Source organism: Nomascus leucogenys, chromosome 2 (genome assembly GCF_006542625.1).
Source record: "Nomascus leucogenys isolate Asia chromosome 2, Asia_NLE_v1, whole genome shotgun sequence".
Classification (NCBI taxonomy): Eukaryota; Metazoa; Chordata; class Mammalia; order Primates; family Hylobatidae; genus Nomascus; species Nomascus leucogenys.
Window position 1 is genome coordinate 62,689,911 of NC_044382.1, and position 21,124 is coordinate 62,711,034.

At 52.8% G+C, this 21,124-nt stretch overlaps 1 protein-coding gene across 1 annotated transcript in view; it reads right to left on the reverse strand.

Annotated features, from left to right (window-relative positions):
- Window positions 1–389: 389 nt before the first annotated feature.
- The window catches only part of ADGRG5 (adhesion G protein-coupled receptor G5), a 35,827-nt gene continuing 15,092 nt past the window's right edge, over window positions 390–21,124 (reverse strand). The window contains exons 2-12 of the mRNA XM_012504881.2: window positions 16,114–16,215; window positions 15,812–15,887; window positions 15,024–15,180; window positions 14,298–14,429; window positions 13,139–13,255; window positions 11,539–11,691; window positions 10,685–10,806; window positions 10,152–10,420; window positions 8,484–8,601; window positions 2,488–2,765; window positions 390–2,133 (exon numbers count right to left, since the gene is read on the reverse strand). Of these exons, the coding sequence (XP_012360335.2) occupies window positions 2,033–2,133; window positions 2,488–2,765; window positions 8,484–8,601; window positions 10,152–10,420; window positions 10,685–10,806; window positions 11,539–11,691; window positions 13,139–13,255; window positions 14,298–14,429; window positions 15,024–15,180; window positions 15,812–15,887; window positions 16,114–16,177 (1,587 nt within the window). The 5' untranslated portion in view covers window positions 16,178–16,215 and the 3' untranslated portion in view covers window positions 390–2,032. The remainder of the gene's footprint in view (window positions 2,134–2,487; window positions 2,766–8,483; window positions 8,602–10,151; window positions 10,421–10,684; window positions 10,807–11,538; window positions 11,692–13,138; window positions 13,256–14,297; window positions 14,430–15,023; window positions 15,181–15,811; window positions 15,888–16,113; window positions 16,216–21,124) is intronic.

The following is a 21,124-nucleotide window of genomic DNA, read 5'->3' on the forward strand; positions in this document are numbered from 1 at the left end:
GGTGGGGGTGGGGAGATTCTGCCTGGAGTTAGTGTGGGAAAGAAGCCTTCTCTATGCACCGCTAGGGCAATTTTGTAGAAGATGTGATAAATGACCACCATGAATTTCTATAGACCGGAAGATTGGGGAACTGGGAGGTAGGGGGACACATGGCATGGCCTGGAGGCTGCACTGTGTGGGGACTATTCTAGAACAGCAGAAAGTCAGCGAGGTGGGAGTAGAGGCCCCTCTGGGGAAAGAAACTGAGGCATGGTGAGATGTGCCTAAGAAGGGGTTGTGCCTGCAAGGTTGAGCAGAGCTGAGCCTGGGGCTTAGACAGGCTGGCCTCTGAAACTCAGTTAACACTGTTAATAATAATAGCAAAAATGCTAATGATAATACCAGTAACCGTTTACTGAGCACTTACTCTGTGCCAAGTCTCTTTATTTGAATTCTTTTACTTAGTCTTCAAAATAGGTACCACTATGGCCTCTATTTTACAAATAGGAAAACTGAGGCACACCGAGGCTGAGTGGATTGTCCACAGTCTCACAGCTAACAAGTGGCAGAGCTGGCATTGGAGCCCAGGCAGCCTGGCTCCAGAGCCTGCGCCACTCACTGCCTGGTGAAGGAGTTATTTGCGTCTAGAAATGTACAGAAGAGCAGAAGATGTTCCAGAAGAACTTTCCCCCAGGGGAAATCCTGCTCCCATTTTCTGCCTGTGACCTTCGAGGTCATCAAAACTGCCCAATGGCCTGGGGCAGGGCCCTGAGCACCTACCCCAGCCCTGCTCTGGTGCCAGCTCTGTCTGGGGTGCAGCCCCCAAGAGCGACAGCGCACCGCCGCATTGGGAAAAGAGACAAATGGCCGTGTAAACGTGTCTTGCCTTTCCTCCTGGAGGAAGTGGGTCACTCAGTAGGCGCAGTCCTGCAGTTACGGCCCCTCCAGCTGGTGCATGGGGTCTGCAAACAGGTGTTTGAGCGATTCTGGATGCAGTCTTGGCGCCAAGGGCCTCTGAGTGTGGACCAACGATGCCCCCTAGTGTTCGTCCTGGGAAACGCACTGGCTTCATGAGCACTGTCTCATGAAGGTCTGGGGTAAGGGTGATTCTCTGCAACTATGGCCTGAGCTTCAAATTTAAAACCCACACTCTCACGGCTACCTGGGCAAATTCAATCCTGCCCAATCACCAAATAGCCAGGTCACTGGGGTCCAGCTGATTCAGCTGGAAGAGAAAGAAGTGTTTTCCTCTGCCCCCAAGAAAACTGTGGGATGGGCTACCGGTCCAAATGGTCTATGGAAGTCTTGGGAGCACTGCAGGAGCCTCTGGGAAGGGCTGAACCTCCCAATCTTTGGGAAGGGTGGGCTTGGACTTGGAGTCATCATAATTTAGGGAGTTAAAGGAAAAGAGCCCTCAGGCATAGGCCAGTAAAGTCTCAGAGCCTGGGTAGGTCCCACCAGCCCCAAGCCCGGAGCCATCTGGCCCTCCCCAGGAGGAAGATGGCAGGGCCAAGCAGGTGCTTCCAGGGCAGCCTGGATGAGATCCTGCCCCTAGCAAGCAGGTGGAGGCCGCGGGAATTCCCACCCCATGCTGACACTCTTCCCCCTGGTCTTAGGCAATTTTTACTAAGCTCCTGGGTTAGGCTGGAACAAAGCCGCTTGCCCCCATGTCACAGCTGTGGACACCTAGGGTCTGTGAGAAGTGGCAGGCCCAAGGTCATACAGACAGACTCAGAGACAGTCCTTGAAACTCGGCCTCCTGATGCCCAGGCTGGTGCTCTGCCCACATCCCTGGCGAGCTGGGCCCAGGTACCAGGACAAAGTTTGCTGCCCCAGGTAAGGTTGGATCTGCCCTGGAGCAAAATATCAGGGAGAGGTAGAGCAATGCCTTCCCCTCAGTGCCTGGAGAGGCCGTGGAAGTGGAAAAGGCCCCTTGGCGGTCACAGTGGCCTCTGGGGTCCAGTAGCAGGCCTGCCACCCTCTCTAGCGGGAGCCGTAGCCTCAGGCTACTGGCAGCTGGAGAGGCTGACGGTTCCAGGCCAGGAGGCCCAGACTACGGCGTTGTCTGGGAGGAGCTGAAGGCCTCTATCTGTGCCTTGGCCTCTGCTTCTGAGCGGCACCGCTGGGAGCAGAACCACAGGAAAAGGAAGAAACCTGCAAGAGAAAGGCTGGTAGGTGGGAGTTCCACGGGGCAGTGTGGGCTTCCCCAGAGGCCAGGGTCTCCTTGGCTGCAGCGAGCTGGCCTCCCTGGGGCCCGTGAGCAACTCCCAGAATCTCTTACTGTAGGAGGCCAGAAGGGGCAGAGCCTCAGAGCTGGAAGAGCTGCTGTGGCCAGTCCATAGGGTACCTTCATGCAGATGTAACCCCCACCAGCTTAGCTGGTGGAGCTGTGGGCTGGACATCAGTCCCCCACTCGCCCCCTTCACCTGAACCCCTTTGGCAGTGAACATCCCACCAGCCATACACCCCCTGCCGGGTGGCTTCCTCCAGGCCGCCCTCCAGCCCTACCGTAAAGCGAGTTTAAGATGGTGAAGAGGAACAGCTGGGGTAGCAGGAAGACGCCAAAAGAAAAGAAGGCCAAGGCCCAGGTGGTTCCCAGCAGCACGGTGAGGCCCAGCACAGTGACAGTGTCATGGCAGGCCCTGGCACTCGGTGCGTCCACCCGCGCCCGCAGCCTGCGCAGGGTCCACAGCGCCCAGGCCAGCACCACCAGGTTGAAGAGGGACGTGAGGCCGCCGTAGCCCATGACCAGGACACCGTGCACCACGGGGCTCCGCACCCAGCATCTGCAGGGGAGGGTGACGTGTCAGGCTCACGGTGGCTCCCAGGCCCACGGGGAGGACAGCATCACTCCCTGAAGCCCCACTCGGTCTCCTGGCTCAGGCCCTATTGTTTCTTGCCTGACTGAACACACGGTGAAACCCCTCACCTGGCTTTGCAGCCAGGCCACCATCAGAGGACGCATCTGCCGCCTTGGTCAACGATCTGAAGCTCCCTCATGCCCACCTTTCCAGCCACAGTGGTTTCTCTCACGTCCCCGTGTCTTCACCCCCCTGAAAATTCTTCCTCTCTCCTTTCCACATCTCACTCCTCTCTGCTTCCATGGCCAGCCCAAGGCCAGCGTGCCCCATCTTCTATTGGATCCTTGGCCCGGAGCCCTCTTTCCTGGAAACTTCCCCTCCACCCCACTACATGGTTGTCACCGCCTCATCATCATCTCTGCAGTGGGACGCCCCTCCCCAGGAGCCACTCCGCACCTAGACGGGGCCACCATGGCCTGTGCTGGACAGTGGGCGGGCTGCCAACCCATGGCTTGGTGGACAGGGACCCTCCAAGTGTCAACCTGAGAGCACACAGAGCAGCAGGAGAGCCCACTGAGGGCTGAGCACAGAGCCATGGAGAACTAACCGAAGCCAGCCCCAGTCCCGGGCCCTCCCGGAGGCCTCTGTCCTTTGCCTCCCCAAGACACCTTCAAGACAGATGCCACCTTTTAGTCAGACACAATGTCATGCTGAGGCAGGAAAATAGAGTTTAGAGACAGGGAACGTAAGGACTTCCTAGAACTAAATCAAATGGAGGCCAGGCGCGGTGGCTCATGCCTGTAATCCCAGCACTTTGGGAGGCCAAGGTGGGCGAATCACTTGAGGTCAGGAGTTGGAGACCATCCTGGCCAACATGGTGAAACCCCATCTGTACTAAAAATACAAAAATTAGCCGGGCGTGGTGGCAGGTGCCTGTAAGCCCAGCTACTCGGGAGGCTGAGGCAGGAGAATCACTTGAACCCGAGAGGCAGAGGTTGCAGTGAGCCGAGATCACACCACTGCACTCTAGCCTGGGCGACAGAGTGAGATTCCATCTCAAAATAAATAAAAATAAATCAGATGGAAACACTTCAGCTATGACAGAAAATATCCTCTCCATTTACATAGGGCGTATGCCAAATGACTTTGTAACTTTACTTCATCCTACTCATTTACAGAGGGTGTACACCAAGTAACCAATGGAAACCTCTAGAGCATATTTAAACCTCCACAAATTCTGTAACAGGGCTCTTGAGGCCCTATGCTCTGGCCCACTCCCATACTGTAGCGCTTACTTTCATTTTCAATTAATCTCTGCTTTTGTTGCTTAATTCGTTCCTCACTTTGTCCTTTTTTTTTTTTTTATTTGAGAGGGAGTCTCTGTCGCCAGGCTGGAGTGCAGTGGCGTGATCTTGGCTCACTGCAACCTCCGCCTCCCAGGTTCAAGCAACTCTCTCTCAGCCTCCTGAGTAGCTGGGACTACAGACACCTGACACCACGCCCAGCTAATTTTTGTGTATTTTTAGTAAAGACAGGGTTTCACCATGTTGTCCAGGCTGATCTCGAACTCCTGACCTCAGTTGATCCACCTGCCTCGGCCTTCCAAAGTGCTGGTGAGAGGTGACAGCATGCTGGCAGTCCTCACAGCCCTCGCTTGCTCTCGGCACCTCCTCTGCCTGGGCTCCCACTTTGGTGGCACTTGAGGAGCCCTTCAGCCCACTGCTGCACTGTGGGAGCCCCTTTCTGGGCTGACCAAGGTGGGAGCCAGCTCCCTCAGCTTGCAGGGAGGTGTGGCGGGAGAGGCGCGATCGGGAACCGGGGCTACACGTGGTGCTTGCCAGCCAGCTGGAGTTCCGGGTGGGCGTGGGCTTGGCTGGCCCTGCACTCGGAGCAGCCGGCCGGCCCTGCCGGCCCCAGGCAATGAGGGACTTAGCACCCGGGCCAGCAGCTGTGGAGGGTGTACTGGGTCCCCCAGCAGTGCCAGCCCACTGGTGCTGCACTCGATTTCTCACCAGGCCTTAGCTGCCTTCCCACGGGGCAGGCCTCAGACCTGCAGCCCGCCATGCTTGAGCCTCCCACCCCCTCCATGGGTTCCTGTGCGGCCCGAGCCTCCCAGACGAGCGCCACCCCCTGCTCCAGGGCGCCCAGTCCCATCGACCACCCAAGGGCTGAGAAGTGCGAGCGCAACTGGCAGGCAGCTCCACCTGCAGCCCCGGTGCAGGATCTACTGAGTGAAGCCAGCTGGGCTCCTGAGTCTGGTGGAGATGTGGAGAACCTTTACATCTAGCTCAGGGATTGTAAATACACCAATCAGCACCCTGTGTCTAACTCAGGTTCTGTGAATGCACCAATCGACACTCTGTATCTAGCTGCTCTGGTGGGGCCTTCGAGAACCTTCATGTCTAGCTCAAGGTTTGTAAACACACCAATCAGCACCCTGTGTCTAGCTCGAGGTTTGTGAGTGCACCAATCAACACTCTGTATCTAGCTGCTCCGGTGGGGCCTTGGAGAACCTTTATGTCTAGCTCAAGGATTGTAAATGCACCAATCAGCGCCCTGTCAAAACAGACCACTCGGCTCTACCAATCAGCAGGACATGGGTGGGGCCAGATAAGAGAATAAAAGCAGGCTGCCCCAGCCAGCAGTGGCAACCCGCTCAGGTCCCCTTCCATGCTGTAGAAGCTTTGTTCTTTCGCTTTTTGCAATAAATCTTGCTACTGCTCACTCTTTGGGTCCACACTGCTTTTATGAGCTGTAACACTCACCGCGAAGGTCTGCAGCTTCACTCCTGAAGCCAGCGAGACCACGAGCCCACCGGGAGGAACGAACAACTCCAGACGTGCCGCCTTAAGAGCTGTAACACTCACCGTGAAGGGCTGCAGCTTCACTCCTGAGCCAGCGAGACCACGAACCCACCAGAAGGAAGAAACTCCGAACACAACTGAACATCAGAAGAAACAAACTCCGGACACGCCGCCTTTAGAACTGTAACACTCATTGCGAGGGTCCGCGGCTTCATTCTTGAAGTCAGTGAGACCAAGAACCCACCAATTCCGGACACACTGGGATTACAGGCATGAGCCACCATGCCCAGGCTTGTCCAATTCTTGGTTCAAGACGCCAAGAACCTGGACACCCTCCACCAGTAATGATGTGCTTTATGTGACTTGTCCCCTGCAATCCCCATGACAACCCATAAGGCAAGTACATAATCATCCTCATTCTGCAGATGAGGAAACTCAGGCTCTAGCTCAGGAACACATTCCAGTTAGAGGGAAAGCTGGAACCTGAAGCCCCAGGCCCAGCGCCTGAGCCCCTGTCACAGTCCCCTGCTCAGGTTCACTTTGTGGCTCCTGCCCCTACAGTCACAAGGGTCCCAGGACATTATTTTCGGATTCCTCCAAGTTGATGAGTGTGGTAGGCAACCACTCACTTTCACAACTAGGGAATGTCCCCATGGGGGCAGCTCTACCGCAGTCCATTCATCCAGCGTCCCGTCAGTGGACATCTGAATGATTTTTCAAGGGTTTTATTTGTTTTGTTTTTTGAGATGGAATCTCGCTCTGTCTCCAGGCTGAAGTGCAATGGCGCGATCTCGGCTCACTGCAATCTCCACCTCCCGGGTTCAAGTGATTCTCCTGTCTCAGCCTCCTGAGTAGCTGGGATTACAGGTGCCGGCCATCATGTCCTGCTAAGTTTTGCATTTTTAGTAGAGATGGGATTTCTCCATGTTGGCCAGGATGTGTTTTTTATTTGTTTGTTTGTTTGAGTCGGAGTCTCGCTGTCACCCAGACTGGAGTGCAGTGGCGATCTCGGCTCACTGCAAGCTCCGCCTCCTGGGTTCACGCCATTCTCCTGCCTCAGCCTCCTGAGTAGCTGGGACTATAGGCGCCCGCCACCACGCCCAGCTAATTTTTTGTATTTTTAGTAGAGACAGGGTTTCACTGTGTTAGCCAGGATGATCTTGATCTCCTGACCTCGTGATCTGCCTGCCTCGGCCTCCCAAAGTCCTGGGATTACAGGCATGAGCCACCGCGCCTGGCCTGTTTTTGGTTTTTAACTGATGTTTGGGTTTAGGAATGTGTATATACATAGTAAGAGATGTTTTAAATTTAAGAGAAAAAAAGTCACAAACCCCAAAGTAATTGTTTTCTGAGAGGAGAGGGCAGAGTAAGTAAGACCCAGGGAGAAGCTGGCTCGTAGGTGGGTGTTCTGTAATATCTGTGCATTAGTGGATCCTGTGAATGTGTCACTAAAGCTCCTTTGTCCTCATCACATTATTATATAAGAAAATAGGCTGGGCATAGTGGCTCACGCCTGTAATCCCAGCACTTTGGGAGGCCAAGGCAGACAGATCACCTGAGGTCAGAAGTTGAGACCAGTCTGGCCAACATGCTGAAACTCTGTCTCTACTAAAAATACAAAAATTAACTGAGTGTGGTGGTACGCGCCTATAATCCCAGCTACTCAGGAGGCTGAGGCAGGAGAATCGCTTGAACCCAGGAGGCAGAGGTTGCAGTGAGCCGAGATCACACCATTGCACTCCAGCCTGGGCAACAAGAGCGAAACTCCATCTCAAAAGAAAAGAAAAGAAAATACATCTTCAGAGACTATGTAAACTGAGGCCAGAGCCTCTATTTCCTCATCTGTAGGATAGGGATGATTATGTACTTGCCTTTTGGGTTGCCATGGAGATTGCAAAGAACAATTCATGTAAATTGAAGTCACATGTCCTCTGATACACCCAAGCCTCACTGTGAGAGGGATCAGTCCCACCTATGCAGCACGCAGTCCCCCGGCCTTGCTTCAGGGGCTGGGGGCCAGGCTCTGGACCAGCCTGCCAGAGACCAAGCCCCAGCTCTGCCACTGACTGGCTAGGGCTCCACAGGTAGAGTTCTTAAGCTGCCTGTTCCTCAGTTGCCCTAATTGTAAAATAGGGCTGGCAACAGGACCTGGCCCTTGCCCTTGTGAAAATGAAGCCGGCTGATACCCAAGGCCTGCCACAGAATCAGCCCCCATCCCGAGCCTGCATCAGCCAAGAAGGAAAAAGTTTCCATAGCCAACTGCAAATGAGTGATGGCCCCGCGGGGGTTCCTTGGGCTAGTCTATGTCTGGCTGTTAGAAATGTTGCATAATAATAAAAAGCTTAATGTCCTCGCCTGCAGGGAGGGGCTATAAAAAAAAAAAGCGGCAGCATGTACCCCGCCCCTAAAGGCCCACCTCGCTGCCTCTCTTTGCCTCCCCCAAGCCCAGCCCCCACAGCACTCTTGTCCGACTAGGAGGGCTTGAGAGGCCTGGCAGTGCCCAGGGCAGGTCGGGAGGAGTTGGAGCCTGGGTAGGTGCAGCAAGGTGGTCTGCAGGGGAACAGAGTCAAGTGCAGGCTGAACCAGACCCTCAGGGCCTGGACACTGGAGGGCAGGGCAGGACAGAGGAGGTGGGAGGCCTGGCTGCCCTGGCAGGTTGGCGAGCAGGTGCTGGCTTCGTAGACTTCGCCAGCATAGAACACAAGGCTGCCTCTGCAGGAGACCTGGATCCATGGAAGGGATGTGGTGGAGCCCCCTGCAAGCCCCCCTGTCTAAGACCCAGCTCCCTCTCTGCCCCACAGCCAGTGCCTTGCCTACAGGATATTCCATTTGGAGCCCCAGGCCCATGTGGCCCTTCTGCCAGAGCCAGGGAGCCCACTGCAGCCCTGAGGGCACTCACATGGACATGTTCTGGAAACCCGTGCCATTTTCCCAGCTGTCGAAGACGGGGATCGTGCAGGGTCCATATACCGAGCTCTTGACAGACAGGGAAAGCAGCACCAGGAGGGCTGGGGCCCCTGAGGAGTGGGAAAAAGGCTCAGGAGATGTGGGAGAGGGCTGGCCCTCGGTCCCTGGGGCTGCTGACACAGAATTCCACTGGTCAAGGGACAACTGGGAGGAGACCGTTCTGAGCCCCCAGCTTCAGAGCAATAAGCCTGGTGGTTTGGAGGAAGCTCTCCTCCAAGATGACGTTAGTGACAGCTCTACAATGGAACAGTGGTGGAGGGAGGAGTGGTCACACTGGGAAGGTGGTGGTGGGGAGCAAATGGGAAGGAGAACTGGGGAACTGCTGAGGAAATAGAGATAAGCAAGAAGGGACGGTGAGGAAGGTACCACTGATGGTGCTGCTGGAGATAGAGAAGGTGGAGGAAGTGATGATGGTGGCGATGGAGGTGGAGAAGGTGGTGGAGGAGGTGGTGATGGTGGTGAAGGAGGTAGAGAAAATGATGGTGGTAATGGAGGTAGAGGAGGTGATGATGGTGCTGATGGAGGTGGAGGAGATGGAGGTGATGATGGTGATAGTGGAGGTGGAGGAGGTGATGATGGTGATGATAGAGGTGGAGAAGATGGAGGAGGTGATGGTGATGATGGAGGTGGAGGAGATAACAATGGTGATGATGAAGGTGGAGGAGGTGATGATGGTGATGATAGAGGTGGAGGAGATGGAGGAGGTGATGATGATGGTGATAGAGGTGGAGGAGGTGATGATGGTGATGATAGAGGTGGAGGAGATGGAGGAGGTGATGATGATGGTGATGATGGAGGTGGAGGAGGTGATGATGGTGATGATAGAGGTGGAGATGGAGGAGGTGATGGTGATGATGGAGGTGGAGGAGGTGACGATAGAGGTGATAGAGGTGGAGGAGGTGGTGATGGAAGTGATGGAGGTGGAGGTGGTGGTGATGGAGGTGGAGGAGGTGATGTTGATGATGGAGGTGGAGGAGGTGATGTTGATGATGGAGGTGGAGGAGGTGATGGTGGTGATGGAGGTGGAGGGAGGTGATGATGGAGGTGGAGGAGGTGAGATGGGGTGATGGAGGTGGAGGAGGTGGTGATGGAGGTGGAGGAGATGATGGTGGTGGTGAAGGAGGTGGAGGAGGTCATGATGATGGTGATGAAGGTGGAGGAGGTGGTGATGGAAGTGGAGGAGGTGATCATGGTGGTGAAGGAGGTGGTGATGGAGGTGGAGGAGGTGATGATGGTGGTGATGGAGGTGGAGGAGGTGATGATGGTGGTGATGAAGGTGGAGGAGGTGATGGCGATAACGGAGGTGGAGGAGATGATGATGGTGGTGATGGAGGTGGAGGAGGCGATGGTGATAACGAAGGTGGAGGAGGTGATAATCGTGGTGAAGGAGGTGGAGGAGGTGACAATAGTGATGATGGAGGTGGAAGAGGTGATAAAGTTAGTAATGTAGAAAGTAGAGATGGGTGTAGACAGAGTTCACAGCTGGTGGTCATGTAATGGCCACTATGATGAGGAGAAGGGGAAAGAAAGGACTAAAGGGGGTCAATACCCTGCCCGCCTGGAGGTCTGAGGAGGAGGAGAGGAGAGATGATGTGCTTACCCCAGCCTAGCACACCAAGCTTGAGCACATATCTGCGGATGTAGATGTTGTAGACACGCCCGAGGAGGAGGTAGAGGTTGAAGCCCTCGATGGCCATCCAGGTGAGGCAGCTGAGCAGTGCGTAGTGCAGAGCAGCGGCCAGAGCCGTGCATGCTGACCCGGGCACAGGAGACATTGCGAATGCGGGGCTCAGCAGGAAGGCGACGTTCAGGAGCAGCACGGAGGCATGCAGGTTCATGTGGATGCGTGTTAAGGAGTCACTCTGCTTCCTGCAGGTGAGAGAATGGCCCTCCATGGCCCAGGGACATCGCCCAGGCAGCACTACCCACTGGGCGCATAGGTGCATGCCGACGGGGAAACTGAGGCTAAGAAGGGGCAGGGATCCCACAGCAGTCACACCACAAGGCTGGTCTCCCGCCTCCTGGCCCCCACCCTCTGGAGAAGCACACCCAGTTCTAGTGGACTAAATGGGACACAAGGAAGGGTGATGTGCCACAGTGGGGGGCAGGCCCAGCACCGCGGCAGTGGAATACCTGAAATGGAAGTGCAGCAGGACTGTGATCAGCGAGGCCACGATGGAGATGCTGCAGCCCACGAGGGAGATGTACGTAAGAGGCGCCAGCAACTCTGCAGGGACCAGGGCCGGGGACAGTTGCTGCAGGAGGGAAGAGGGGCTGGAGGCCAGAAGCATAGTATCGCCCTCCCTCCCAGCCTCAGTCAGAGGGACCTCCTGAGGCCTCCTCTCCAAGTCCCCTTCCCCACAAGCCTAGCCATGGACCTGGCTTGAACAAGGCCATGGCAGATACAGTCAGTTTTGCCCCCTCCACAGCTCCCATGTCCCTCTTCTTCTATGAGTGCCTCTCTTCTCCCACTCCCTATGCACCTGGGGGGGTTCCACCACTTTGCCCTCTTTGTGCAGAAAGGGGCACCAGGCCTGGTCAAGCAAGGCCCTCCCTCCTCCTGCCTATAGTGATTGGGTCAGGGATGAGCACATGGCTGGCAGAACTGGGTAAAAGAAGATTTTATTCCACTGGCCTGAAAGCTAGCAGGGCATGAGCCTGGAACTGCTGCCAGCTATATTATTATCTCATAAGGAGATCCTATTTGAGGGCTAAGCCAGCACAGAGCAAGCACAGTTGAGGGACAGAGATAGAGTGCTAGCTTAGTGATCTTAGTGATCATCCCCTGGATCAAGCCATGCCTGAAGCCTAACCCAGCCTTTCCAGAAACATGAGTCCATAAAGTTTTTTATCTTTTTTTTTTTTTTTTTTTGCTTAAGCCCATTTAAGTTGGATTTTCCGTCCCTTGCACCAGCTTTTGCCTTGCTCCTCTGCCACAGACACAGGGCCCTCTGCAGCTCTGAGCCCCACTCAGAATGCTTACATACCATGAGAACAGCAAAGTAGGTGAGGTGGTTGCAGCGGCAGAGCACCTGAAAGCGGGAGGGCTGCTCTGTACGACAGCCCTCAGGGCTCCAGCCCCCCCAGAGCTGTTTCCTGGCTCCCTCCTTCCAGAAGACACAGGTCAGGTTATAGCCTTCCTGAGTGGAGATGCTGGGGTCAGTCATAGGGTGCAGAGGAAAGGCTGCGCATTAGTGTCTGGGAGTCCTGATGGCCAACGGTGACTGAACTGCACATTTGCCAACATCTTACCAGGCACTGGCTGGCCTTTGGCCTCAAACAGTCTCAGATTCCAGTCCCACCTCCACTGTGGGCTCTCAGAGTGACCCCGGCAAGATGCCAAGTTGCTCTGAGCCTCAGTTTAGTCATCTACAGAATAGGATCATTCATACCCATGTTACAACAATGGTGGAAAAAAAAAGGGCAACATGGAATCTTGAGTGTCCAGCTCTGGCCTTTTATATAGTAGGCACTCCATAACCAGCTGATCCCTTCCCCTCCTCCCCGTGGGGAACAGCAATGTGCTCAGACCCATGCCTGGTCGGGGGAGACTCATCCACAGACAGTCCTAACGCCAAGCCACGTGGGTGGAGAAGTGGAGGAAATGACACAGGCAGTCACGGAAAACCATGGAGGGCAGGCAGAGCTGACCCAAAGGGAGAAGGGGAGGTGGGGGCCCTGAGCCCTTAGAGGACGTGTTGGATTTCAACATGAGTAGGGCAAAGGCATTCCAGGTGGAGGGAACCACAGTGGCAGAAGCCCAGAGCTGAAAAGGAAAGGATGATGGTGAAATTTAGAGTGCAGGGCAGTCCTGGTGAGGCTGAAGGGAAGATGGAGCCAGAAAGCAGAGGCTCCGGGCTTTTCAGGAATGCCAGGAACCAGAAACGGAGGAACTGAGGCTTGTGAGCCACCCCACTCTGCCCCCACCCCCAATGAGCAGACCTTTCTTTGTTCCAGGATCAGCATCTGCACTTCCCCTAGGAGCTCACTCCTTCACCCCAGTCCCTGGGCCATGTGACCCAGGCCTGGCCAATCCACACATTCCATCCCCCTGGGCACAGTGACAGGTGCAGGGATGGACATGTGACCCATCTGAACCTTTAAGATCCTGAGACCCTGATCTGCACTGGGGCAGGTTGGGGTGGGGAGTGCAGGGAAGAGCCTGATGGGAAGAGGGAAAGGAAGTCTGGCTCTCCAGCATCCATCATGCCACAGAATGGACAGCCAAGGCAGGAGACCATTGCTGAGACGGAGAGAGACTGAGCCACGAGGTCATCAGATCCGTCCCTGGATCCACCTGTGCCTGAAGCTGGTGGACCACCCCTAGACATTTCATTGATGTGTGCCAATCAGTTCCCTCTGTGCTCAAGCTGGCTTGAAGTGGTCTTTTCTTACTTGCAACTGAAAGAATTCTGACAAATACATGAGTAAAAACTTCTCTCTCTCTTATTTCTTGAGCAGGAATTTTCAAAGTGTGATGGATTTCCAAGATGGTTCCACAGGTTTGGGTCTAGTCAAACCAGTGTTCAACAGGAGAGTCACAGAGGGGCAGGGGTGCAGTGGAAACAGGGGCGCCCCCAGGAGTACCAGGCTTTGGTTGTGCCAGAAGCTGATGTTCACCGGATCCCTGAGGTTGTTCACGTGCCCATGACTCAGCTGGGCCCCCAGGACGTAGTTATTGAGCAGAGATGAGTTGTTTTCATCCTGGAAGGGCAGCAGGAGAAGGGCTGAGTGGAGGGGAAATGGGGAGGCCCTAGGTAAGGTCTGAGCTCCGCTTCCCTGGATGAGAACAAGCAGCAAGAGTTTCACGTGTGCAGCGTGAAAGCTTTCCCAGCCTCCCAGCCTCCCAGCCTCCCAGCCTTTGCATGTGCTGTTCCTGCCCTGTGGAAAGCCGTCCTCTCACCACCCCCCTGCTCCACCTCCCATTCATTTAATGCATTCCAGCCTCACGCCCTCCACCTCACCACTATCCTCACTCACTTTCAAAGCCAAGGTTGAAAGGCACCTTCCCCAGAAGCTCCCCTGGACTGCCCGTTGGGAAGAGCCCCAACCCCACCCTGACTCATCCATCACTCTGGATCTCTACGGCTATAATCAACCTTGTGCTGACATTAAATCTCTAAGGTCAGGCCAGGCACAGTGGCTCACGCCTATAATCCTAGCATTTTGGGAGGCCGAGGCAGACAGATCACTTGAGGCCAGGAGTTCAAGATCAGCCTGGCCAACATGGTTAAACCCGGTCTCTACTAAAAATACAAAAATTAGCTGGGCATGGTGGTGCACGCCTATAATCCCAGGGAGGCTGAGGCAGGGGAATCATTTGAACCCAGGAGGCAGAGGGTGCAGTGAGCCGAGATCACACCACTGCACTCCAGCCTGGGCAACAGAGCGAGACTCTGTCAAAAAAAAAAAAAAATCTCTAAGGTCTTAGTCTGGGCATCAAGACAGAGAGTTCTCTGAGGGCAGGGAATAAGTGCCTTCTTGTCTGTCTCCCGCCTAGCGACAGGCACATCGTAGGTTTCTTAGGTCTCATTTGCAGACTGTAATTGTACCTTCCTACCATTCTGCTAAAGCTGTCAGGGAAACTGAGGCCCAGAGAAGGACAATTGCTGGCTTGGATTGCACAGATGGCTGGTTGGTCTCACTCAGTGCTGGTCACCCAGAGGCCAGGCAGTGACATGGGCGCCTGCAGTGGATCCCAAGAAGGGGCCGGCACCCACCCTCCTTGGCCCGCCATCACACTGACCTTGAAAAAGTGGGTGTTGGAGAAGTAGATACAGATGAGCCGCAGCTCCCTGGGGTGGGTCTTGCAGGCGTCCTGGGTCAGCTCGGCGGGGAACTGCATGGCATGCTGACCCCAGGCATGCTGACCCCGGGCCTGCAGAGGGTTACAAACAGGCTGTCTGGCAACCAGGACCTGTAGACCTGACCCCAACACCTTCACTGCCTCCCACTCCCCGTGAAACCTTCCTTGGGGTTTCCGCCCACAGAACCTTCTCCCCTCAGGCTGCATCTCCTCCCAAACTTCCCAAGACCCTAGGCCTTCCCTCCATGCTGTTCCTGAGTTTTGGATGTTTACCTGACCCACTGGACCCCTGAAGATGGAGCTACCTCAGCACCCAGCCCCAGCCCCAGCCCCGGCCAGGGATCCAGCTGATCACCCCGGGGTCCTAAAAGGAGCCAGGGTTCCTGGCCTCTCCCACAGCGCCTCCCCCAGGGGGCAGCCTCCAGCCAAAGCAGGAGGAAGACTCTGCCCTGGAGGGGCCATAAAGCACCTCCCTTTCCACAGTTCACACAGCCAGTATCAGCCCCATTTTACAGAGGAGGCAACTCACTGCCAGTTAGGGCAGAGCCTGGACTGTGGGGTGTGGGGAGGAGGACAGTGGAGCCTAAAGAAAGTCCAGACCTTAAACGCCTGGAGGACTTCTAGGGCGGGGCAGCTGGCTACACCCCCCAACCCGCAGCCTCTGACCTGGGGCACCCGCTTCAGAGTGGCACTGGTCAGCGAGAGGCCAGAGAAGTCGCAGCTCAGCTTGAAGGCCAGAGACTGGATGTTGGGTGTCTGCAAGGTCAGGTTGTAGCCTGGGAAGCTGGTGTTCAGTAGCATCTGCTCCAGCTGGTGCAGTTGACTGCAGCCCGGAGAGATGGCCAGGGAGGCCAGAGCCCGGAGTGGGGTAAGGGTGAGAGGGGGCTGTAGACAGCCTGGGAGGGCAGGGCCTCCCCACCCACACCTCTGTCACTCCCAGCTCCAGACCACTGCACACACAGTGTCCTTGGCACACTGTTACCTCCCTACCCCATCTAGCCCCTCCTCTTGATTAACTCCTGTTCAGGTCCCAGTTTGTTGTCACCTCCTCCAGGAAGCCTTCCCTGACTGCTCCCTCACAGCTTCCCAGTAGCCACTCTTAGCCCTGACGAGTCTTCAGCATTGGCCGCTCACCTAGAGCTGCTCAGACTTTGGGTCACAAACCCTGGAGAGCCCAGCCAGAATCTTAGAGCCCCTTCCCAGGAAAATGCATGGAGACCCACAATTCTGCACCTAGTGTCATGACAACTATGATTAAGGGCCCCCATTCCTCGATGATAAACTTCATGAGGGCAGTGACATGCCCACACTGCATCCCCAGAGCCTAGTGTCAGGCATGCAGTAGGTGCTCAATAAAAGTGCTGAAAAAATGCACAGTTAAGAGTCTACATTAGACTAACCCTGACCCACTGATTCAAGGTGCAGGCTTGGGGTGGGAGGCACGTCCAACTCACCGAGAGGAAAAAAGCAAGCTCCGGCCCCTGGACACCTGCATGTTCTCCATGTAGCTCAGGAGTTCTTTCCATGTCTCTGTGGGGACACATCTCCCCCTCAGCTTGTGTCTCAACTGCCCTCTGGCCCCACAACCTCTGGGCTTTCCATCCCACCCTGACAGTCTAGTTCACAAGCAGCTCCTGCTGCCTCCAGGAAGCCTAAGTGGCCCTTTTCAATCTCCCATGGTTTGACGCCTCCCCCTTTTGCATCACAGTCCCAGGACTGGGCTAGGGCTGCCCCCAGTCCAGCAGAGCCCCCTTACCTGCTGTTGCATTCTGCAAAGTCAGAAGGCACAGGCACAGGAAAAGGGCACCACAGTGATCCATGCCCTGTGTAGAGTCTCCTCCAAGAACTGGCTCCAGCCCTGGAAAAGGTGCATGCCATCACCATGATGATAAAAGAGCAACCTCTAACTTCTAGGTGTCTGGCATGTCCCAAGAGTAGGACATGCAGCATCTTATTTGACTCACCACTCCTGCATTTCACAGATGAGGAAGCTGAGGATGAAAGGCAAAAGGTCTTGCTTTACTTAAACCTGCCTAAAGCCAGGTCTCTAAGACTCCAGAATCCTTGACCACCAAGTAATGGCTGCCATTAGCAGCTCTGCCTGATACACTCCCCCTCCCAAAAAGCAGTCTTTCTGGGGGCTTCCCCAGGATCCCAGCCTCTACCCAGGGGGAAGGTGTTTGGGAGAAAGCAACATGTAAACCCCATCCAGCCCTGCCATTAACTCATCATGTGGCTTTGGGTAGGATCTGCCTCTCTCTCTCTGCCCTCATTTTCCTCCATTTTAAAATGAACTAATAAACTTCTGCTTCAATAGAGCAAATTAATGTCTGCCCCTTAAAGCCCCGCTAAAATGAGAGGGAATGAACAAAATAGGCACAAAGCCACAGACCAATGGGAAAGAAAAGAGGCATGAAAAACAGTACAATGGGGAAGAAAAGAGGCACAAAGCCTCTTAGGAAGCTGCTGGAGGATGTGCTCCAACAAAACAAGAGAGTAAATCATGAAAGAAGACGCAGGGTACAGGAAACCCTGTACCCTACCATGGGAGAGGTAAAGCTACTACCTAGAAAACAGGCACAAAGACAGAACAATGGGAAAGAAAACAACTGCAGAGATAGGAGATGTCAGCTAAATTTTGGAGGCTACAAGTAGGTGGCACCTGGTAAGACGTTTAGCAGACCGAAAAAAGTTGAACCCAAGTGCCTGCAGTGGGGAGAGGTGTGGTGTTGGCAGGAGACAAGGAAAAGCCTCACAACCTTGGAAGCACTTGAGAACTGGAGGGATCAGGAACCTCTGAAGTGGGGATGAAGGAAGAGGCTAAAATCAGGGATTGTTGGCCAGGCACGGCGGCTCATGCCTGTGATCCCAGCTCTTTGGGAGGCCAAGGCAGGAGGATCACTTGAGACCAGGAGTTCCAGACCAACCTGGGCAACATGGCAAAATCCTGATTCTACAAAAAAAAATACAAAAATTAGCTGGGTATGGTGGCCTGCGCTTGTGTCCCCAGCTACTCAGGTGGGTGAGGTGGATCCTGCCCAAGAGATGGAGGCTGCAGTGAGTCAAAATCATACCACTGCACTCCAGCCTGGGCAACAGAATGAGACCTTGTCTCAAAAAAAAAAATAAATAAATAAAAACAGAGTTCGTTGGTTGTGAGTCTTTAAAACGCCCAACTCAGTCCCCGGATCTCCCCTGCCACCTCGAGTATTCAGGAGTTTCCTCACCATCCTACCATCCCCAATCCTGCTCCACACAAAGTTTACTCTCTGTAGAGAGGATGCACCATAATCAGAACAGAAAGGGGAATTAAGCAATATCCCCTCCCCACATCCTCCCCCATTCAGATTCCAGAAGACTGCAGCAACCAGGATTATGCCCCGAGGCAGGAGAAAAGTCTCTGAGGAGCTAACCATTCCAAGAATAGTATCCTATAGCTACTTCCATTTTTGTGTTCCTCAATGTCATGGCCAAGACCTAACTTACAATGAAATTTCACCAGTCACCAAGCTCTGCCAAGCAATTAGGTTTTTAGTGCTCCTCTCTTGAATGGTCAACCAAGGATTACTGAGAATTTCAAAACACACACCCTTTCTTGAGAAGTTGCTGGAGGATGTGCTCCAACAAAATGAGAGAGTAAATCATGAAAGAAGACACAGGGTACAGGAAACCCTGTATCCTACCATGGGAGAGGTAAAGCTACTCCCCAGAAAATGTGTGAAGGGAAAGCCCGGGTTGATGCTGAACAGCAGGACTAGGGCATTTCCCATCCAGAGGGAGCAGGAGAAAAGAATGCCCTGGGATGGAGGTCTTCAAGAAAAAAAAAACGGAAGAGGAAAAGGAGAGTAGATAGACTATTGAATAGGTTTGAACATCTAGAAAAATTGTTTTTTGAGATGTCATACAGAAAGTTTATAAATGCAAAAATAATAAGCAATTAATTTCAAGAAAACCAAGTTGTACAAGAAAATGAAATGCTGCTACACGACTTAATATGGAATGTAATGCATATAGACATAATAGAAACATTGAACAGGAGATTTTTTTAATGTGTAAAAACCATATTAAGATGATTTTGATTTCCACCTAGAAAGTAGAGAGTAAGATGGGAGCATTGTTCCCATCATAACAATGGGAAAGCCAAATAACATACAAAATCTTTTTTTTTTTAGCCTACTGGAGAGCTGGGGTCTCCAAGCAAACTGGTTTCTGGAGGTAACCAGAACACATTATCTCTGATGGATGAAACACATGGTCTGTTTCATGTTTGACGGAGCATGGAGGAATAGGTAGTTGCCGCAAAAGTAGATAAGGAGAAAATGACTAATATCTCAATGAAATCTTAATGGCTGAGCATTAGCTAGAGTGGCAGTTTACTGGGAGCCCCAGACACAAGGGTAACCTTTACCCCCAGACAGTTTCTTCCTACAGTTCTCCACTGGATGGTCATGAGAATGATGTGGAGTGGGACAGGGCCTGAGACAGGCCCCATGGTAACATAGCCATGCAGGATGTGTCAAGGGTTGAGGGTGGAGCAGGAGTACCTGGAGAAGCCCATCTGTGCTCTGGGCCCTGCATGAGTGCAAGGTGGTAATTGGCTGCTGCTGAGAGATAAACACCTGCACCCTGGCTTTGCTTTGAGATGCCCATCCCACAGGTCCCTGACCTGCTATAAAGCAAATGTTGACTGCTGCTGCTAGAGGAGTAGAAGACCCTCCCACCACAATGCTGCAGTGACATTAAGCAAAAGCCATCAGTGCTGGGTGCCTTGGCTCATTCCTGTAATCCCAACACTTTGGGTGGCCGAGGTAGGTGAATTGCTTGAGCCTAGGGGTTCGAGACCAGCCTGGGCAACATGGCAAAACTCTGTCTCTAAAAAAAAAAAAAAAAAAAAAATAGCCAGATGTGCACACCTGTAGTCCCAGCTACTCAGGAGGCTGAGGTGTGAGGATCACCTGAGCCTGGGAAGTTGGAGGCTGCAGTGAGCCGTGATAGCACCACTGTACTCCATCCTGGGCAACAGAGTGAGACCCTGTCTCAAAAGAAAACAAAACAAAAAAAAAGCCACTGGACACTGGCAAGGAAGAGGCAACCCATTAGTGTCCAGGATTTTGCACTGATATAAAACAGAGGGCTGCTGCTACTACTGGGAAAAGAACAGGAATCTCACTCCCACTCAAGATCCCCCAACCAATAAGGCAGAGTTTGGTTCCCATGGGGGTGAAGGGGAAGAAGTCTGCCTGCACTCTAGTACCTGCACTGAATAAGAAGCAGAGGTTGTCAAAAACTGGAGGAGAAACAGGAACACTAAGAAAGCCCCACTCCTGGGGCTCAAGACTGTCTAAGGCTGAAGCTAGAGCAGGAGAATCAAGAATTCACTGCCTCCACCACAAGCCTTGCACCAAGCAACAAGTAACAGCAGTCTACCGCTGGAGAAGGGACTAGAACACGAAGAGAGGTTTCCTCTGTGTTGCACGCATGCAATGCTGAGCGTGGAGCGGGGACACTGGGAAAATTCCTGTGGGACTCAAGTCCTCATACTGAACACAATGTAGGGACGGTCCACCACTGGAGAAATTTGGAGCCTGTAGTATACAGAAGGTAACTATAGCAACAACAAAACCTAAATCCAGCTGGGCACTGTGGCTCATGTCTGTAATCCCAGCACTTTGGGAGGCCAAGGCAGGAGGATCATTTGAGCCCAAGAGTTCAAGATCAGCCTGGGCAACATAGTGAGACTCCATCTCTAAATAAACAGATAAATAAATAAAACTTAAACCTAAATCAACTACAGATTATATTGACTTGAGGCCTATACTACAGCCATGACATAAGAAATATTCCAATTTCTAGGCATAAATATCATTTACTTTACTACTGTTCCATTACACACAATGCCTGGTAGTTAGTCAAAGATTTTAAGACGTACAGAACCAGATCTTAGAGATGGCCAAAATGTTGGAACTATCATATAGAGACAAGCTAGCTCTGATAAATATGTTAAAGGGTGTAGTGTAAAAGGTAAACTTCTAAGACAGATGGGAAATTTCAGCAGAACAATGGAAACTATTAAGGCTAGTCAAGTAGAAATGTTAGAAATTAAAAACTCGGTATCAGCGATGAAGAATTCCTTCAATGGGTTTATTAGCAAACTGGACACAGCAAAGTAAAGAATCCTTCAACTTGATGATAGTGTAATATAAATTATCCAAATTGAAATATAAAGAGTAAGAAGAGTGAAAATAAAAATTAACAGATTACCCAAGAACTGTGCAAATGGTCTGTATATATGTAACTGGGATCCTAGCTAAAGGAGAGAGAACAGAGAAGAATAAATAGAAACAGAAAGAAAAGAAAATTAAAAATTAAAAAATGGCCAATTTTTTCCCAAAATTAACAAAAGACAACAAACCACAGATCCAAGAAGCTCTGCAAAACCCGATGGAATAAACGCAAAGAAAAACACATCTAGATACATCCTAGTCAAACTGCCGCAGAACCGAAGATAAAATCTTGAAGTCAGCCAGAAAAAAAGAGCCATTGTACACAGAAGATAAAAGATACAAACTACAAGAGACTTCCTATCAGAAACTATCAAAACCAGAAGATAAGGCAGCCATATCTTTCAATAAAAATCTGTCATTCTAAAACTCCATGCCCAGTGAAAATATCTTTCAAAAACGAAGACAAGGTCGGGTGCAGTGGCTCACACCTGTAATCCCAGCACTTTGGGAGGCTGAGGTGGATGGATCGCTTGAGCCCAGGGG